Consider the following 16,850-nt stretch of genomic DNA (forward strand, 5'->3'; position numbering starts at 1 on the left):
GCACACACACACAATCACACACACACACACACACACACACACACACACACACACACACACACACATACACAAAAACAAAAAATAAAAAGTGGCCTAAACACTTTATCTGTCCTAAAATAAATAATTTGGTTAATTTTGTTGTCAATTTTGCTCTTAAGTTTGTTAAAAGAGAATACTAGTTTGCTCTCTTGTTAATGTTGCACTTCATGTGGAATTTTTTTTATTTTAATGCAGAATGTGAAACTGACAGAACTGGGATTAGATTTTTGTTGTTTGTTCAAAACTACCTTTCAGGGAAAAGTGCCATACTAATGTTTAAAATATATTTAATAATATTTTATTTATTTTATTTTCTATTTGATTTATAGCAGCAGAATTATATTATTGCTGTTTTTCTATATCCAATTGCCTCCAAAAATTGGGTGAAAAAATGTTCAAAAATTCATAATAAATGCATTAAAGACATTTTGAGGGGTTTTCGTTCGACCCGAACCAAACTGAAAAAAAACTAATCGTGGCTTTCAAAACCGAAAACGTACTGAACCGAAAATTTTGTGTACCGTTACAGGCCTAAAAAATAATATAAAAATGTGTTTTATCTGAAAAATAGTTTCTCTTTTATCTCAGTAAATATGTATTTTTAAAATAGACCCAAAGTGCTTCCAAACTTGCTTCATAACATTAGTCTACATCCGGTTGGAATTTTTAGCTCCTCTGTCCTGTTTTTAGGGACCAGTTTCATAGAGGCACCCATAGTTAAGTAAAAAAAAGAAAAAAAATTGGTCAAAATTCTATTACATCTTCTTTACTCAAGTACATACAAGATCTGAAATATAGTTTCTTTAAAGTTAAAACACTTCAACAGCCTGTTTTTTGTTGGGTTTTTTATGTAAAGTTGTTGAACCTCACATTGTCCATGTCGGTAATGACTAACACTTTGCATAAGATAAATACTATAAGAAGTTTTAGTGATGAAATTTCCAAATTGATCACCATCAGGTGTTTATTACAACCCATCTATAAAATCGATCATTGGCTTGTAAGTCTTATAGCCTGAGCTGAACTTTGAGTTTAGTTGAAAAGCAAATCTTCCCTGTAACAGAATGTTCTGTGATTTTATGTTAGCACTTTGATCTGTAATAAAACAAACTGTCCACACTTTTCTGTCTTTCATTGTGCTGGCCCATGGTGGAGAACATGTATGCGGACAGATACTGCACAGGCTACATTAATGCGCTGATAAACCATAAAACCATGAAATAAAACCATGTGTCCAAGATTTGCAGTATTGTAAAATAAATGTAAAAATAATAAGTCTATTCAAAAGATGGAAAGACATATGTGCTAAAAAGCCATTTGAAACAAAATAAATCTCTATAAGAGTTAATGTGTTATTTTTCTGAAACTGCTGGGAGGTGGTGATGGGAGATAATGTCCTCCAGTTGGTTCCTCCCTGTGGGTTATACCTATTCTCCACTCACTGTTATATCCTGACACCCACAGCCAAAAGCATCAGTAGAAGGTGTCAGTGAGTTTGCATAAGGTCCTTTCCAGTGATGGCGGAGTTAGATGTTTTCCTGCAGTCCTTTGGTTCTCTCTCCCTGTTCGGGGCTCTGCTGGTCCTGCTGCTGGTTTTAGTCATCTTTCCCTCCAGCTTCGGCCCAGAGAAACCCAGAAATGAACCACCAGGACCCACACCACTTCCTCTGATTGGAAACCTGCTGCAGATTGACATGTGGAATCGGCACGAGTCTTTACTGAAGGTGAGGAAATGGATAGAGTTCCATGTTGTCTTGTTGGTTCACCTTGTTCCTTATGCTGCCCCATGTTCAGACAAAAATACGGTCAGCTTATCCTCACCGTGTTGAAAAATTGTGCATATCAACAATATTGCCATGAAATCAAAGTGTCAACATATCATTTGCTCAGAGTTGTATTTGGACAGTGGCATAGATTTTGTCTTTTTACCTCTGTACACACCACCACAGTGGATCTGAAATGAAGCAATCAAGATGACTGAAGTGTGGATTTTCATGTTTAATTCAAAGGATTTAGCACAATATTGCATTAATTTAGGAATTATAACCGTTTTAAATATAGTCCCACCATTTTCAGAGGCTCAAAAATAAGATCTAAACTAAGATAATTCTAAATATGAGGATTGTTTTTAATACTTTAAATTGTTTGTATGCATATCACCAAAAGCTGATTGTCCTCCAAATGCTTTGTCACGCCTTTTCTGTTTTATCTCGGAGGTAAAATTACCAAAAGTGTGTCACTGTTGTCAAGACTAGCTCATAGGACCAAAAACCTGCACTGGGGTTGTCACACTGTCCAATTATTTATGGACATGACTGTGTGATGGACTGTTTTAGACTTTGTTTGCTCTGTCACTTAACTTATAAAGCAGTGATTCCCTTTTTTGGTTCATGACCCCATTTTAACATCACAAATTTCTGGCGACCCCAGACATTCAAAACAGAGACTTTTTTTTGCTAAAATGAATTTGTTTTTGATCATATAATATTTTGCTGTTCTATGTTGCAAACAAACATTAATTTTAAACAACATTTAGTCTATATAATGCATATAATTATGGACGGAGGCAGAAAAGCCAGGTGTAGATTAGTGCAAGAAGTGAGAATTTGATTTTCCTTGGTCAGGATATGTACAGTCAGTCCATCTTCTATTCACAAGACTGAAAATTAATTCTGAAAAAAACAATAACTCAAACTATGAATTATGAAAGAGCTGCATCATCTTAAACCGACCACAATGAACATTTGAAAGATAAACAGTACCACAGTGCTTCAGTTTCAGCTTAACAGTTTGTCATGTCTGTTATGGATTGTGATTGTCTCTGTCAACTCACCATATATTTTTATTAGTGAGGTTTTTTTTGTTTGTTTGTTTTTTACATTTACATTTATGCATTTGGCAGACGCTTTTTTCCATAGCGACTTACAGGGGAAAACCAATCAATCACTCAGTCAATCAAATTTTCTTTATATAGTGCCAGATCACAACAAAAAGTTATCTCATGACACTTTATATATAGAGTTGGTCAAAACCAGACTCTAAGCCAATTTACAGAAACCCAACAGAATCTTCCAGGAGCAAACACTTGTGACTGGTGACAGTGGCGAGGAAAAACTTCCCTTTAACAGGCAGAAACCTGGAGCAGACCCAGACTCCTGGAGGATGGCCGTCTGCCTTGACCAGTTGGGGTTAAAGAGAGAGGGTAAAGAAAGAGAAAAAGAGAGAGCGATAGAGATAGAGACTGGGGGAGTAGGGGGAGACACATGGATGCAGTTGAGGATAAGTGAGTGATGATGATGAAGGCAGGAGAGAGGCAGGACCACTGCAGCAGGTCCAGAGATAATCCTGGGAAAATCTGTGATAATCCTGGGAAAAACTTTTTAATATATTTAAAATGGAATGTCTGAAAGTGCTAGGACTGGAGGTGCTCTCGGATAAGCTGGGTCTTCAGGAGCTTCTTGAAGATAGGCAGGGATGCCTCTGTTCTTGTAGTGCTCGGTAGAACGTTCCACCAACGTGGAACGACCCATGAAAAGAGCCTGGATTGTCTCGTACAAGGTCTGGGGACCACCAGACAACGTTCCCCAGACAAGCGGAGTGGTCGTGGGGCAACATAAGCTTTTATCAGTGCACCTAAGTAGGTAGGAGCAGACCCATTGAGAATTTTGTAGGCTAGGATTAACGATTTGAATTTGATGCGGGCAGCTATGGGTAGCCAGTGTAACTCAATAAGTAACGAGGTGACATGTGCCCTTTTAGGCTGATTGAAGACCAGATGCGCTGCTGCATTCTGGACCATCTGTAGTGGTTTGACAGCACAAGCTGGGAGGCCTGTTAGAAGAGCATTGCAGTAGTCAAGGCGGGAGATAACCATAGTCTGCACCAGGAGCTGGGTGGCCTGTTGGGTTAGGAAAGGCCTGATCTTTCCTAGGTTGAAGAGAGTGAAACGACATGATCGGGTGACAGAGGCAACGTGATCTGTGAAGGTCAACTGATTATCAATCATGACTCCCAAGTTTCGTGCTACATTGGTAGGAGCCAGAGATAAGGAGTCAATATTGATGGAGATGTCATGCTGTATGGTTGGCTTAGCTGGGAAGACCAGCAGTTCAGTTTTGGACAGGTTCAGCTGAAGGTGATGGGCTTTCATCCATGCAGATATGTCAGAGAGACAGTTTGAGATTCGTGCTGATACTGTGGAGCCATCAGGTGGGAATGTCAGATAGAGTTGGGTATCATCAGCATAGCAGTGATATGAGAAGCCATGTGAGTGGATGATCTGACCCAGTGAGGTGGTGTATATGGCAAAAAGGAGGGGGCCCAATACAGAGCCTTGGGGGACCCCCGTGGTGAGGCGGTGAACTGCAGATGTGTGCCCTAACCAGGACACTTTGAAGGACCGACCAGTGAGGTAAGGTTGAAACCAGGAGTGTGCATGGCCTGTGATGCCCATGTTCAAGAGTATGGATAATAGGATATTATGATTGTCAGTGTCAAATGCTGGTGATAAGTCGCGTAGAATGAGTACTGAGGACTTGGCTGCTGCTCTAGCCTCTTTCAAGGCCTCCGTCACAGACAACAGAGCCGTTTCAGTGGAGTGGCCGATTTTGAAGCCAGACTGGTTGACGTCAAGGAGGTTATTTTGAGAGAGGAATTCTGTGACCTGTTTGGAAACTGCCCTTTCGATGGTCTTAGAAAGGTATGGGAGGAGTGAGACTGGTCGATAATTTTCCACTTGGGTGGGGGTGAGGGAAGGTTTTTTGAGTAGTGGTGTTACCTGCGCTTGTTTAAATACTGTAGGAAATGTTCCTGAAGTCAGTGAAGCATTAATCACTTGTATGATTGGTGCTGTGATAGTAGGGGCCACAGATTGTAAGAGGTTGGATGGCATAGGGTCCAGCAGGCATGTCATAGGACAGCTAGAGGAAAGGAGTTTAGACACCTCGTTCTCTGTGAGGGGAGTAAATGAGGGGAATGACGCAGTTGGGCTTTTGTCTGTTGAGTTAGTAGTACCCATAGTCAGGGAACAGGGAGTAGTGTGTGATGATGATGATGATGGTGATGTTTATCAATTACTAGAAATTTCAGGTGACCCCTTTTGAATTCCAGGAGACCCCACATAGGGTCCTGACCCCAAGGTTGAAAAACACTGCCATAATGACCCAAACAACCACTGGTGACAAAACCATCTACCAGTATAAAATGTTTCATAACTTCTGACCCATTAAACCTATCAATCTATGTAAATAATTGGTGTAAAATCCAGTTATTCACCTTTTCATGGTCATCAGATATGACCCATTTGGATGTTCAGAGGCTCCATAGTTACCGTGGAAACACAGTCATCTTCTACAACATGGATTCACCAATAAAACCCATGGAGTTGGATCAATGACAGTGGATGGACACACTGGGTTTATGTTCATTTAATGATAGGTTGGATTGAAAAAGTCACAGAGGATAATATTATAATAAATGGTGATAAATTGCTTAAGAAATGTTCAATAGAGAGAAAAGTAACACTGGGTCTTTATAGGTTAATATAAAACATATTACTTTGTCTGATGCATTAAATATTAAATATTTAATATTAAACATTAAACAACAGACTAACCTTTGAATTTGTAATCTTGGTAATGAATCTGTGACAGAGAAAACGTGTGGTTCATGTTCAGTAAAAACAAACAGCAAACTTGCAAATGACCTCAGACATAAGGACCAGCTGTCATTAACCACTGACTAGCAGTGGTCCTGATACATGCTTGTAATACAAGTTTGCTCTACTTTCTGCCCCTAGTTTTACAAGAAATATGGATCAGTCTTCACTATCTACATGGGACCCAAGAAAATGGTCGTCCTGGCCGGATACAAGACAGTGAAGGAGGCCCTTGTGAACTACGCAGATGAATTTGGGGAGAGGCATCCGGCTATGAGAGTGATAAACTCGACAGAGGACCCTGGTAAGAACAGAAATAATGTATGTACTATGGCATCATTTTGGATTCTCAGTGGGTAGCAATAATAAAATGTGTATGGTTTGAAGATTATATTTTAGTGTCAGTATCCATTCCCCTAAATCTGAGCGGCAAAGTCTTTCAATCCTGAAGATATGTTATAAAAGCTTAATTCCAGTGTATTCTTTGACCTTTTGTATGATAAAGTAAAACTGTGATATGTGAGTCTCACAAACTGACTGTAGAAGTAACCAGTGCAATCAGAGCAGAATGGGTTAAATGAAGTAAAACTAGGCCATATTCAGTCACTTTATGGGTCAGGATCATTAAAGGACAGACTCATTAACCATTAAGCCATTTGAGGTCAGACTTTGACTGGATCAACACCTTGATTCTTAGTTTTTGTTTGTTTTTCAGTCACTCTGTTGTTGATTTGCCATCTAGGTCTTCACATCTGATTCTGCAATCCTCTGGTTTATTTAATGAGTTGATGGTTAGCTAAATAACTGCAAGTTGTCCTTCCTTCCCTTCCTGTGGCTGAAAAACAACTGAGATAAACTCAAAGGTTTTTGTAGTTTCTCTAAGCGTTATATGGTCTAACATTGAATGAATTTGCTGGGATGTCCACTCTCTGGGAAGATTGACAGCTGTTTTAAATGTTTTCCTCTTGTGAATAAACTTTATCGTAGAATAATGACTTCACTTATTTGGAAATCACTACAAATGCCTTGCTGCTACTTAATCCTTTGACTTCTTATGGAAGTACTAAGACTGTAATCAGTTTTTCACATGCTCATTCTTCATTCTTGATTCACTTTTGGTAAATAAATGACACTGAATAATCCTTGTGTTTTATATCTGAAATTAGATTTTAAAAAATCTTAGAACCTGATGACGACCTACGGAAGCGTATTGCATTCACACAAAAAAAATAATTTCAGCTCTGTTTTTCTGAATTAATGAGATAATCATCTCATAATTACGAGAAAAAATAAGTTAAAAAAAAAAATTGGTGCTGTTTTTCTGAGTTTACGAGATACTGTTTTCCGAAAAAAAAAAAAAAAAAAAAAAAAAAAGCTCTGTTTTTCTGAGTTTACGAGATACTGTTTTCCGAAAAAAAAAAAAAAAAAAAAAAAAAGCTCTGTTTTTCTGAGTTTACGAGATACTGTTTTCTGAAAAAAAAAAAAAATTGGGCTCTGTTTCTCTGTGTCAGTGGGACAGTGGTCCCTGGTCCAGGCAGGAGCTCCTTCTATCTGTGCTGCTGAAAGCCTCTCGGGGGAGCATGAAGTTGTTTCCGTTCTCGTAACCAGTTCCGATTACGGATCATGGAACTAGTTTCGTTCACAGAAATCAGAACCAAGCCCCACTTTGTGCACGGATCAAGCCCTTCAAGCACCCCCCCCCCCCATAACTTTCCATCAGGTCCAGGTGGACAGCTATCCGCTCCCCGGTGTGTAAGCCGGACTGGAGCGGGTGGACGGAGCAGCTCAACTTGACAGAACACCGGCGCTCAGAGCCTGTAGCCCGGCACCACGACGCGGTGATGGGAGTTGGCATTAATGACTACTACTACTACTAGGACTCCTGCCATGGGGCGGGTGTCCCATCCTGGTGCGTTGGGCCGACCAGGTGAACCAGTGTTTTCCATGGCTGGTGGTCTTGCTCCAGCTGCTCTGCATCCTCCATGGTAACTCCATGTTGTTGGAGGTCGCCCGCAAGGACGTCGAACCATCGGGTGCGGGACTTGCCTTGTGGTCGTTTCCAGCCTGCGGCCTTTGGGTCAAACTGAAGGATGGCTCTTGTTGGATGGTCAGGAGGGAGGCGGAGGACATGACCGAACCAGCGGGGGCGACGTTGCGCGGCCAGGCTGGATGCTTTGGGCTGGCGTGTGCGGGCTCCAAGCACCTGATTGGAAACCCGCCGGGTCCACCTTATGTTTTCAATGGTTCTGAGAGCCCTGCTATCAGAGCCATCTATTCTGGCAGCCAGAATCTGGTTTAAGGGCCATGTTTCCGAGCCATAGAGCAGGATGGAGAGGACGGCAAAGTTGTAGATCCGGAGCTTCGTCCTGCGTGAGATGGTCTGGTGTCATCAGAGTGGTTTCCAGAGAGACTGCAGTGCTGATGCTGCCAGGGCTCTTCTGCGGGTAACCTCTGGTTTTAGGTCCCCGTTGTCTGTCACCATGGACCCCAGATGCACAAAGCTCTTGACAGGTTCTACAATATCATTACCAAGCTGCAAGGGAGGTGGATCCGGCCCATCACCGACATGTATGAGCTTGGTTTTTGTCCAGTTCACTTGGAGGCCAAGCTTCTGTGCCTCTTCACTGTATCTGCCCAGAGCATCTGTCAGCTGACTGTAGGATGTGCTGAGCAGGATGGTGTCAGCAGCGTGCTCCAGGTCCTGGCATTAATGAAGTCAAATAAAATGACATTCACCAGCATTAAAGAAAATAGAAACAACAGAAGAGTGCAAATGTGTATTCATTTATTTGTCGGACCTGATGGAACGCATTAGTCAGAACTAGGTCCGTGGAGGAGCGTCTTGGTGTACCGGTTCACCCCCCACCCCCATAGCTTTCCACCTGGACCTGATGGAAAGCTGTCCTGGGGTGGGGGGTGAACCAGGACACCAAGATGCATATTTTCTTTAATGCTGGTGAATGTCATTTTATTTGACTTCATTAATGCCAACTCCCATCACCGCGTCGTGGTGCCGGGCTACAGGCTCCGAGCGCCGCTGTTCTGTCGAGTTGAGCTGCTCCGTCCACCCGCTCCAGTCCGGCTTACACACCGGGGAGCGGATAGCTGTCCACCTGGACCTGATGGAAAGTTATGGGGGGGGGGGGGGGCGAACCGGTACACCAAGCCGCTCCTCCATGGATCTAGTTTTGACTAATGCTTTCCATTAGGTCCGACAAATAAATGAATACACATTTGCACTCTTCTGCTGTGTATATTTTCTTTAATGCTGGTGAATGTCATTTTATTTGACTTCATTAATGCCAACTCCCATCACCGCGGTCGTGCCCTGTCAGGAAGCAGGGCTACACAGGCTCCAAGCGCCGGTGTGCTTGAAGGGCTTGATCCGTGCACAAAGCGGGGCTTGGTTCTGATTTCTATGAACGAAACTAGTTCCATGATCCGTAATCGGAACCGGTTACAAGAATGGAAACAACTTCACGCTCCCCCGAGAGGCTTTCAGCAGCACAGATAGAAGGAGCTCCTGCCTGGACCAGGGACCACTGTCCCACTGACAGAGAAACACAGCCACATTTTATTTTCTTTTTCAGAAAACAGTATCTCGTAAACTCAGAAAAACAGAGCTTTTTTTTTTTTTTTTCGGAAAACAGTATCTCGTAAACTCAGAAAAACAGAGCTTTTTTTTTTTTTTTTTTCGGAAAACAGTATCTCGTAAACTCAGAAAAACAGAACTTTTTTTTTTTTCGGAAAACAGTATCTCGTAAACTCAGAAAAACAGCGCCAATTTTTTTTTAAACTTATTTTTTCTCGTAATTATGAGATAATTATCTCATTAATTCAGAAAAACAGAGCTGAATTTTTTTTTTTTTTTTTGTGAATGCAATACGCTTCCGTAACGACCAAATGATTTTTCCCCAAAGATAAAATGTAGAATTCAGGGAGGGTGTAATTTTCTTCTCCTATTATGAGTGGATGTAAAGGAGCAAAGGTGTTCCATATAATCTCAACATATTTTACCCATACTCAAAGAAGAAAAATCTCAAGACTCTATGGATGTAAACATGTACTGGTGCAAGCTTCGAGAACAGAGATTGGTCAGTACAGGACATTGAAGAATCCAGTTTTTCATGCCCTTCCGGATGTGCAACGCTAAATTATTCCTAGTTGGGCACCCAGCCTCAAGGAAAACTTAGTAAAATGTGCAGTCAGCAGCAAACTGACCTGCAGGGCAGGCTGACCTCAGAACTAAGAGATGACTAAACCCAAGGGATTAAGGTAGAATTTCTTTAACAATAAGAAGCTGCAGTAATGCTAGCCCATGTTTTTAGTTTGGCAAAAACAGACACTTTGAAATAATAGTTTGCTAATGTACTTAGAGAGGAGCTGTGTGTGCAAAGTGTACCCTGGATCATAATATACAATTATTGTCTTTCAGGGGTTGTATGGTCCAATGGAGATTCATGGAAAGAGATGAGACGCTTTGCTCTGATGAACCTGAGAGATTATGGGATGGGCAAGAAGGCATGTGAGGATAAAATCATTGAGGAGAGTTTCTACCTTACTGAAGAGTTGAAGAAATTCAAAGGTGAGTGTCTTTATATTGTGATAGATCACTACACAACATTTGTGTCATATAAAATGTTAGATGTTCTTGAACAAACATACCACTGGCCAAAAACCTTCCACAAACTAGAAGCACTCGGAGATCGCAGACCTCCACCAAGGCAGATCAGTGGCCCCCCCCCGTGGGCCCCCCCACCCCCGATCACCACCAAAATTTAATCATTTCTTCCTTATCCCATTTCCAACAAACCCTAAAAATTTCATCAAAATCTGTCCATAACTTTTTGAGTTATGTTGCACACTAATGGACAGACAAACAGACAAACAAACCCTGGCAAAAACATAACCTCCTTGGCAGAGGTAAAAATGACATTGAAGATTTTAACAGTCAAGGGTGGGTCAGGGAGGTTTACATTCACAAACTATCCTTCCACAAAAAAAATGTTAATAACCTGAAACAATTATGAACAACCAGAAATGTTTTAAGAAAATTAAGTGCAATTTTAACAATATGCCTGTTACTAAATGTGTTGTGCATTTGTAGATCCACTGTAATAATAAGCCGAGACATAATATTGGTGAAATTGCACTTATTTTTCTTAAAGGGGTCATATTTTGCTAAACCCAAAGTTAGTACATTTATTTGTGTATGTGGGCCCTAATAGTTCAAAAAGTGGGCAACATGGTGGTGCAGTGGTTAGCACTCGTGCCTCACAGCTAGAAGGTCCTGGGTTGGATTCCAACACCAGTCAGTGGGGGTGGGACCTTTCTGTGTGGAGTTTGCATGTTCTCCCTGTGTCTGCGTGGGTTCTCTCTGGGTACTCCGGCTTCCTCCCACCATCCAAAGACATGCACTGATAGGTTAAGTGGTTAACCTAAATTGCCCATAGGTGTGAATGTGAGAGTGATTGTTTGTTTCTATATGTCAGCCCTGCGATGAACTGGTGACTCGTCCAGGGAGTACCCTGCCTTCACCCCTGTGTAGCAGGGATAGGCTCAGAGCAACCCCATGACCCTAGTGAGGATTAAGCGTGTTCAGAAAATGAATGAATGAATGAATGAATGAATAGTTCAAAAAGTTTGAATTTGAGCCCTACAGGTGCTGCAAAGCTATCTTTATATTAATTTTGGCAAGAATTGAGTGGATTTCTACAACCCGTTTTAATTCCTTCTTAATTTGTTGCATCTACAACTTGTTACGTCACAACATTTGCACACATAAGGTCAAGACTTCTGACAAACATTTCTCTGAGTACGCCATAATTGTTTATCAGCAGCAGTAGTAGTTAGCAGTTGTAGTCCATACTGAAAATATGTCCAAACTTCGAGTACAAAAAAAGAAAAAAAATTGGATTATCATTTGTAGGCTAGTATGCTATTATTTTACTGGTCTGGCTATTTGAGATCATATTGTATGTATGTGGTCACTGAACTAAAATGACGTTGACACCGCTGTTATAGAATACAGCAGCCATGAATAAATATGGATAATGAAAAACGTGTATATACATGTATATGTCATCTGAAAATACATCCATACACACTGAACTCACAGTTCTGTTTTTTTTTTTTTTAACTTCAGGAGAACCCTGTGATCCAAGCCAACTACTAACAAATGCAGTCTCTAATATCATCTCCTCCATGGTCTATGGCAGCAGATTTGACTATGAGGACCCCGAATTTATAGCCTTGATAGATCGAATGAGCAGGTCTATAAAACTTATGGCCACCCCATCGATGCAGGTATCAGATTACATGTACAAGAATGAAAAATGTACAATGGAAATATTAAGATCAATCTAATCTAATTTTACTTCTCCAACAGTTCTACAATGTATTCCCTGCTATTGGAAAATGGTTCTCTGGCGCTCAAAAGGAATTCCAGGAATTGCAGGTTCTGGTCAGAGAATACAATTTAAAAGTGTTCCGTCAATTAAAAGAAACCCTCAATCCACACATGTGCAGAGGATTTGTGGACGCCTTTTTTGTCCGACAACAACAACAACTGAAGGTTTGAATATCTGTCAGTTCTGATTTAACACATTTTATTTGTCATTTTGTCATTCAGGTGTTCGTCTTTTCTTTTTTTATACCTTCAATTCTCACAGCAATAAACACCAGTGATCAGTGGCAGAAGTCTAGTGATGAAAACTGCATACAGTCTGTAGTATATACTGAATATGTGCCAAAATATCTGTGCAATTTATGTGCAGGAGTCTGGGGTTATTGACCGTCACTTCCAGGATGCAAATCTTCACAGAACTGTACAACAGCTATTTAGTGCTGGTACCGAAACAACAGCAACTACATTCAGATGGATTCTTCTGTTTATGATCAAGTACCCAAAGATACAAGGTAAGGAGCTTTACTTGTGCACTATATTAACTGAAATGACCAATTTCTGTCTTTTCTTATGTTGAACACTTATCTCCCAGACCAGGTCCAAGAGGAGATCAGCAGGGTGGTAGGAAGTCGAAAACTTCAGTACGAAGATCGAAATAACCTGCCCTTCACTAACGCTGTCATCCATGAATCGCAGAGACTGGCCAGTATCTTACCCACGTCTGTTCCCCACAGAACGAGCAAAGATGTCACCTTCCAGGGTTACTTTATTGAGAAGGTATGCACGAATAAAACACTTCAAAAGGGTTAGTAATAATCTAAAGTCCAAATCAGTTCTTTATCAGTAATGAGTATTTCAACAAGCAGGTGATCAATAAAGCCATAAGTATCTATCAAGGTACAAGTCATCCTCTGCATACAGAAGACATGTTGTGGCCTGGCTTACGATTTCAAAATCCCATTGTTTTAAAACAGAGGTACAAAAACTCCTTTATCCCTCTTTCTAACCATGTACTGAATGCACACATCAGAAGATACCCTTGACCATTTAGTGACACCCCCCATCCCCATCCCACTACCTCTTTTGATATCTCTTTTTATACCTATCTTAGATTTGTTGTAACTGTACCTTTATTTTAAAGGACTTAGTTTTTAGTTTTTAATGCATTGCTAATATGTGTATTTATTACTTTTATTATGTTTTATGTGCACATCTGCCTGTTGGTCTGTATTGTTGTGTCTTTGTTGTGTAGTACGAGGGCCGTTCAATAAGTTCATGGCCTCACCCAGAACAGAACAACACAGACTGATAATTTATATTTTATTTTTCAACATAATCTCCATTTACAGCAATGCACTTGGTCCATCGATGTTCAAGCATCACTATCCCATCACGAAAGAATGTAACATCCTGTATTATAACAACCAGTATTTCTGGGTGAGGCCATGAACTTATTGAACAGCCCTCGTATGTGTGTGGTCCTGCTGCAAACAAATTGCCCGTTTGGGACAAAGAATAAAACTGATTTTGATTCAGGATCATAAGACAATTATAGAATCATATATGCAATTCTTGTCCATTTTCATTAAAAATGTCTTCATTTATAGATCATTATCATTCTCTGTTCTATCCAAAGGGGACAGTAGTGATACCTCTCTTGGCTTCTGTTCTGCACGATGAGACTGAGTGGGAGAAACCACACAGTTTCCATCCTGCTCACTTCCTGGACAAAGATGGAAAGTTTGTGAAGCGAGATGCCTTCATGCCTTTTTCTGCAGGTTGGTGAATTTATTTCATCGCTTTCTCAATTTTTAATCGCCTGTTTGCACATGATGTGACCATTTTCCCTCGCTGTCTCCTTCAGGTCGCAGGGTCTGTCTTGGTGAGGGTCTGGCTAGGATGGAGCTCTTCCTCTTCTTTGCCACCCTCCTGCAAAACTTTCGCCTCACTCCTCCACCTGGAGTTTCAGAGGATGACCTGGATCTGACTCCACAATTATTAGCCCCCCTCAGCCCTCAACCATATAAACTGTGTATAGTCCCACGTACTTGAGGAGGAGGGATATTATCAAATTAACAGGAACACATTAAGTTGATTTCATTTGTGATTATCAAAGGTTAATTATCCATTAGTTGGATTATTTTGGTACACTTACTAATTATCACTTGCTGGAAATCATTAAAGCCGGCCAAAGGGTCCAATCCGCCGACAGGATGAATTTGTGAAATACAAAAATTACACTGAAGATATTAACAGTCAAAGGCGTCCAAATCATTTTAATCCAGGGGCCACATACAGACCAATTCAATCTCAAGTGGGTCAGACCAGTAAAATAATAACATAATAACCTTTGAGTTATGACAACCCCACATTATTTTCTTTGATTTTGTGTAAAAAAGTAAAATTACATGAGAATGTTTACATCTGCAAACTATCCTTTACACAAAATTGTGAATAACCTGAACAAATATGAACAACAGAACAAGTAAGTATAATTTTAACATTATTTTTGCCTGTTACTAAATGGTTTGTACATTTGTAGATCCACTGTGAGCTTTTATGCACATGTGTACATGATAAACTGAGGCACAATATTATTAAAATTGCACTTATTTTTCTGTTGAAATGTCTGGTTGTTCATGGTAAATGATAGTTTGTAGATGTTAACATTTTCATAACCTAATTTTGCTATAGATGGATGGATGGATGGATGGATGGATGATAGATGGATGATAGATGGATGGATAGATAGATACTTTATTGATCCTTTGCAGGAGATTATTTGGTTATGACAGCAGTAAAAAAAAAAAAACAAACACTGACCCATCCCAATAGACAACCAACATCAGAGACACAAGGTAAGAAGTGATAAAAAAGAATAAAAAACATTGGAGTTAACAATATTTATAGGTTATTATGTTATTATTTTACTTGTGTGGCCCACCTGAGACCATATTTGACTGTGTGTGGCCCCTGAGTGTGAAACAAGAGTTTGACACAAGAGTTGTTGTGTGTATGTGGGCTTGTGTGGCAATGTGTGTGTGTGTACATATGATTGTTTACTTGCAATTTCACTCTCATTTTTATGATTGTTTCTTTATGTTATATACCTGTTGTGAATCACATTGAGTCTGCCTTGTGCATGAAATGTGTTTTTCAGTAAAGCTGAATTGAATTGAATTGAATCGAATTGAATCGAATCGAATTGAATTGTTGTTTTTTAAGGTGACAATAAAGGTGATCTTCAGCAGTTTGGGTCCACTCACAGTTTAAAGCCTAATCCAGCCAAGTTAATGATGTACATGAAGCAAATAAAAACAAGAAAACCCAGACGTGTCTTTGAAGTTAAACGTTTGAAACAAAGAGCCAAGTTTCCACCGGCATAAACCAGACTTTATTGGCAGATTAAAGTCTTATTTTCCCTGTGGTTTGTTTTATTTGTTAACATTGCTGTAGACAGGGTCATCATCTGATTGATTAGTCTTGATTGCAGAATAAGTCACTGCTTCCTCTCCAACCACCTGTAAACACAAAATGAGACGTTTTAGACCTGAGCTGGCCAAGTACTGAACCTGGATAGAGGACTGTGGTCTTAAATAAATGTAGATGTTATGTGAAATTACATTCCAGGTGTTATCAGATGTCATATTCCAGGCACCTGACATAAATGTATAAGTTACTCATGGCACAGAATCATATATAGACAAAGGCATGTAGAGTCACTCACCCTCTTAGTGGTTGTTGTATTTTGATGACATAATGTTGCATACGTCAGATTCCTCTCTGGATCAGCCTTGATAATAACAACACTGATTTATTTTAATAAATGATAAATACATGATGCACATTGATGGCTCATATGTGTCATGCACATCCTTAGTTGTTTAGTTGTTGTACAGTACATGTACAGTACAGTATATGTTATAAACATGTGTTTAACCCTCACAGACCTCAAAAGCTACCAGAATCCAAAAGCACTGACTGACTTTAAAATGTTTCATAATTTCTGAGCCATTAATCCTAATGATACATGTAAATAATTCAATAAAATGCAGTTTTTCAGCTTTTCACTACTGACATCAGATATGACCCATTTGGACGTTCAGAGGCTCTGTAGTGAGCGTGAAAACACTGTCATCTTCAACATTAGCCCTTTATTGGACAAATGACTATTTTTGGTAATTTCCTCAAACATTAAATATGGGGCCAATCCTGTGCCTCAGTGAGGTCCATTAGCATGTTGGTTTTTGTAACATTATACAGTCATTCAGATAGATTTTATGGACATTTTGAAACTGTAAAGAGTGAATATGAGTGATTTTTGTCAGTTTACGACCTTATAACAGTTATTTTATTGCATGTTTACTTTTTAGTAATTACTGCTCAGATGTTTTAAGGCAAGAGGAGGTAGATGACAATGTCCAATAACCTACTAAGGTTGAAATTTTGAATTTCAGAGTATTTCAGTGAGTGCCCTATAAAGGGTTAGTTCACCAGTAAAATACAAATAGTTTGACAAATGACAGTAGTTGTAAACATTTGTTTTTATGTTCAGTTAATGATGTATTTCATATTTTTAAAAAATCACTTTTGTCCCAGTTTTCTCTGTTTTAATAATAACCTTTCTATTTTTTTTTTTTTTTTACCTTTTATCATCAGGACAATTTAAATCCATAATTGCATCTTATTTTACCTCCAACTGCTCCTTTTTTTAATTAGACTTCTCTGTTTTTAATTTATCTTTGTCAC

General features: G+C 39.7%; 1 protein-coding gene across 3 annotated transcripts; it reads left to right on the plus strand.

The window, feature by feature from the left end:
• The first annotated feature begins 1,431 nt into the window (after nucleotides 1-1,431).
• Nucleotides 1,432-14,153, plus strand: LOC115415122 (cytochrome P450 2K1-like). 3 transcript variants are annotated; one of them, XM_030128584.1, is made up of 10 exons: nucleotides 1,432-1,441; nucleotides 1,666-1,763; nucleotides 5,837-5,999; nucleotides 10,131-10,280; nucleotides 11,841-12,001; nucleotides 12,084-12,269; nucleotides 12,472-12,613; nucleotides 12,694-12,878; nucleotides 13,738-13,879; nucleotides 13,966-14,153. In XM_030128584.1, exons 1-10 carry the CDS (start codon nucleotides 1,432-1,434, stop codon nucleotides 14,151-14,153), a joined length of 1,425 nt encoding a protein of 474 aa, XP_029984444.1. The 3 variants fall into 3 exon arrangements, with proteins under 3 accessions (XP_029984444.1, XP_029984443.1, XP_029984442.1); XM_030128583.1 differs by lacking the exon at nucleotides 1,432-1,441 and adding an exon at nucleotides 11,008-11,016 and having other exon boundaries at nucleotides 1,557-1,763; nucleotides 11,844-12,001; XM_030128582.1 differs by lacking the exon at nucleotides 1,432-1,441 and having other exon boundaries at nucleotides 1,557-1,763.
• Nucleotides 14,154-16,850: the final 2,697 nt, after the last annotated feature.

This window comes from Sphaeramia orbicularis, chromosome 24 (assembly GCF_902148855.1).
Source record: "Sphaeramia orbicularis chromosome 24, fSphaOr1.1, whole genome shotgun sequence".
NCBI classification, from domain to species: Eukaryota; Metazoa; Chordata; class Actinopteri; order Kurtiformes; family Apogonidae; genus Sphaeramia; species Sphaeramia orbicularis.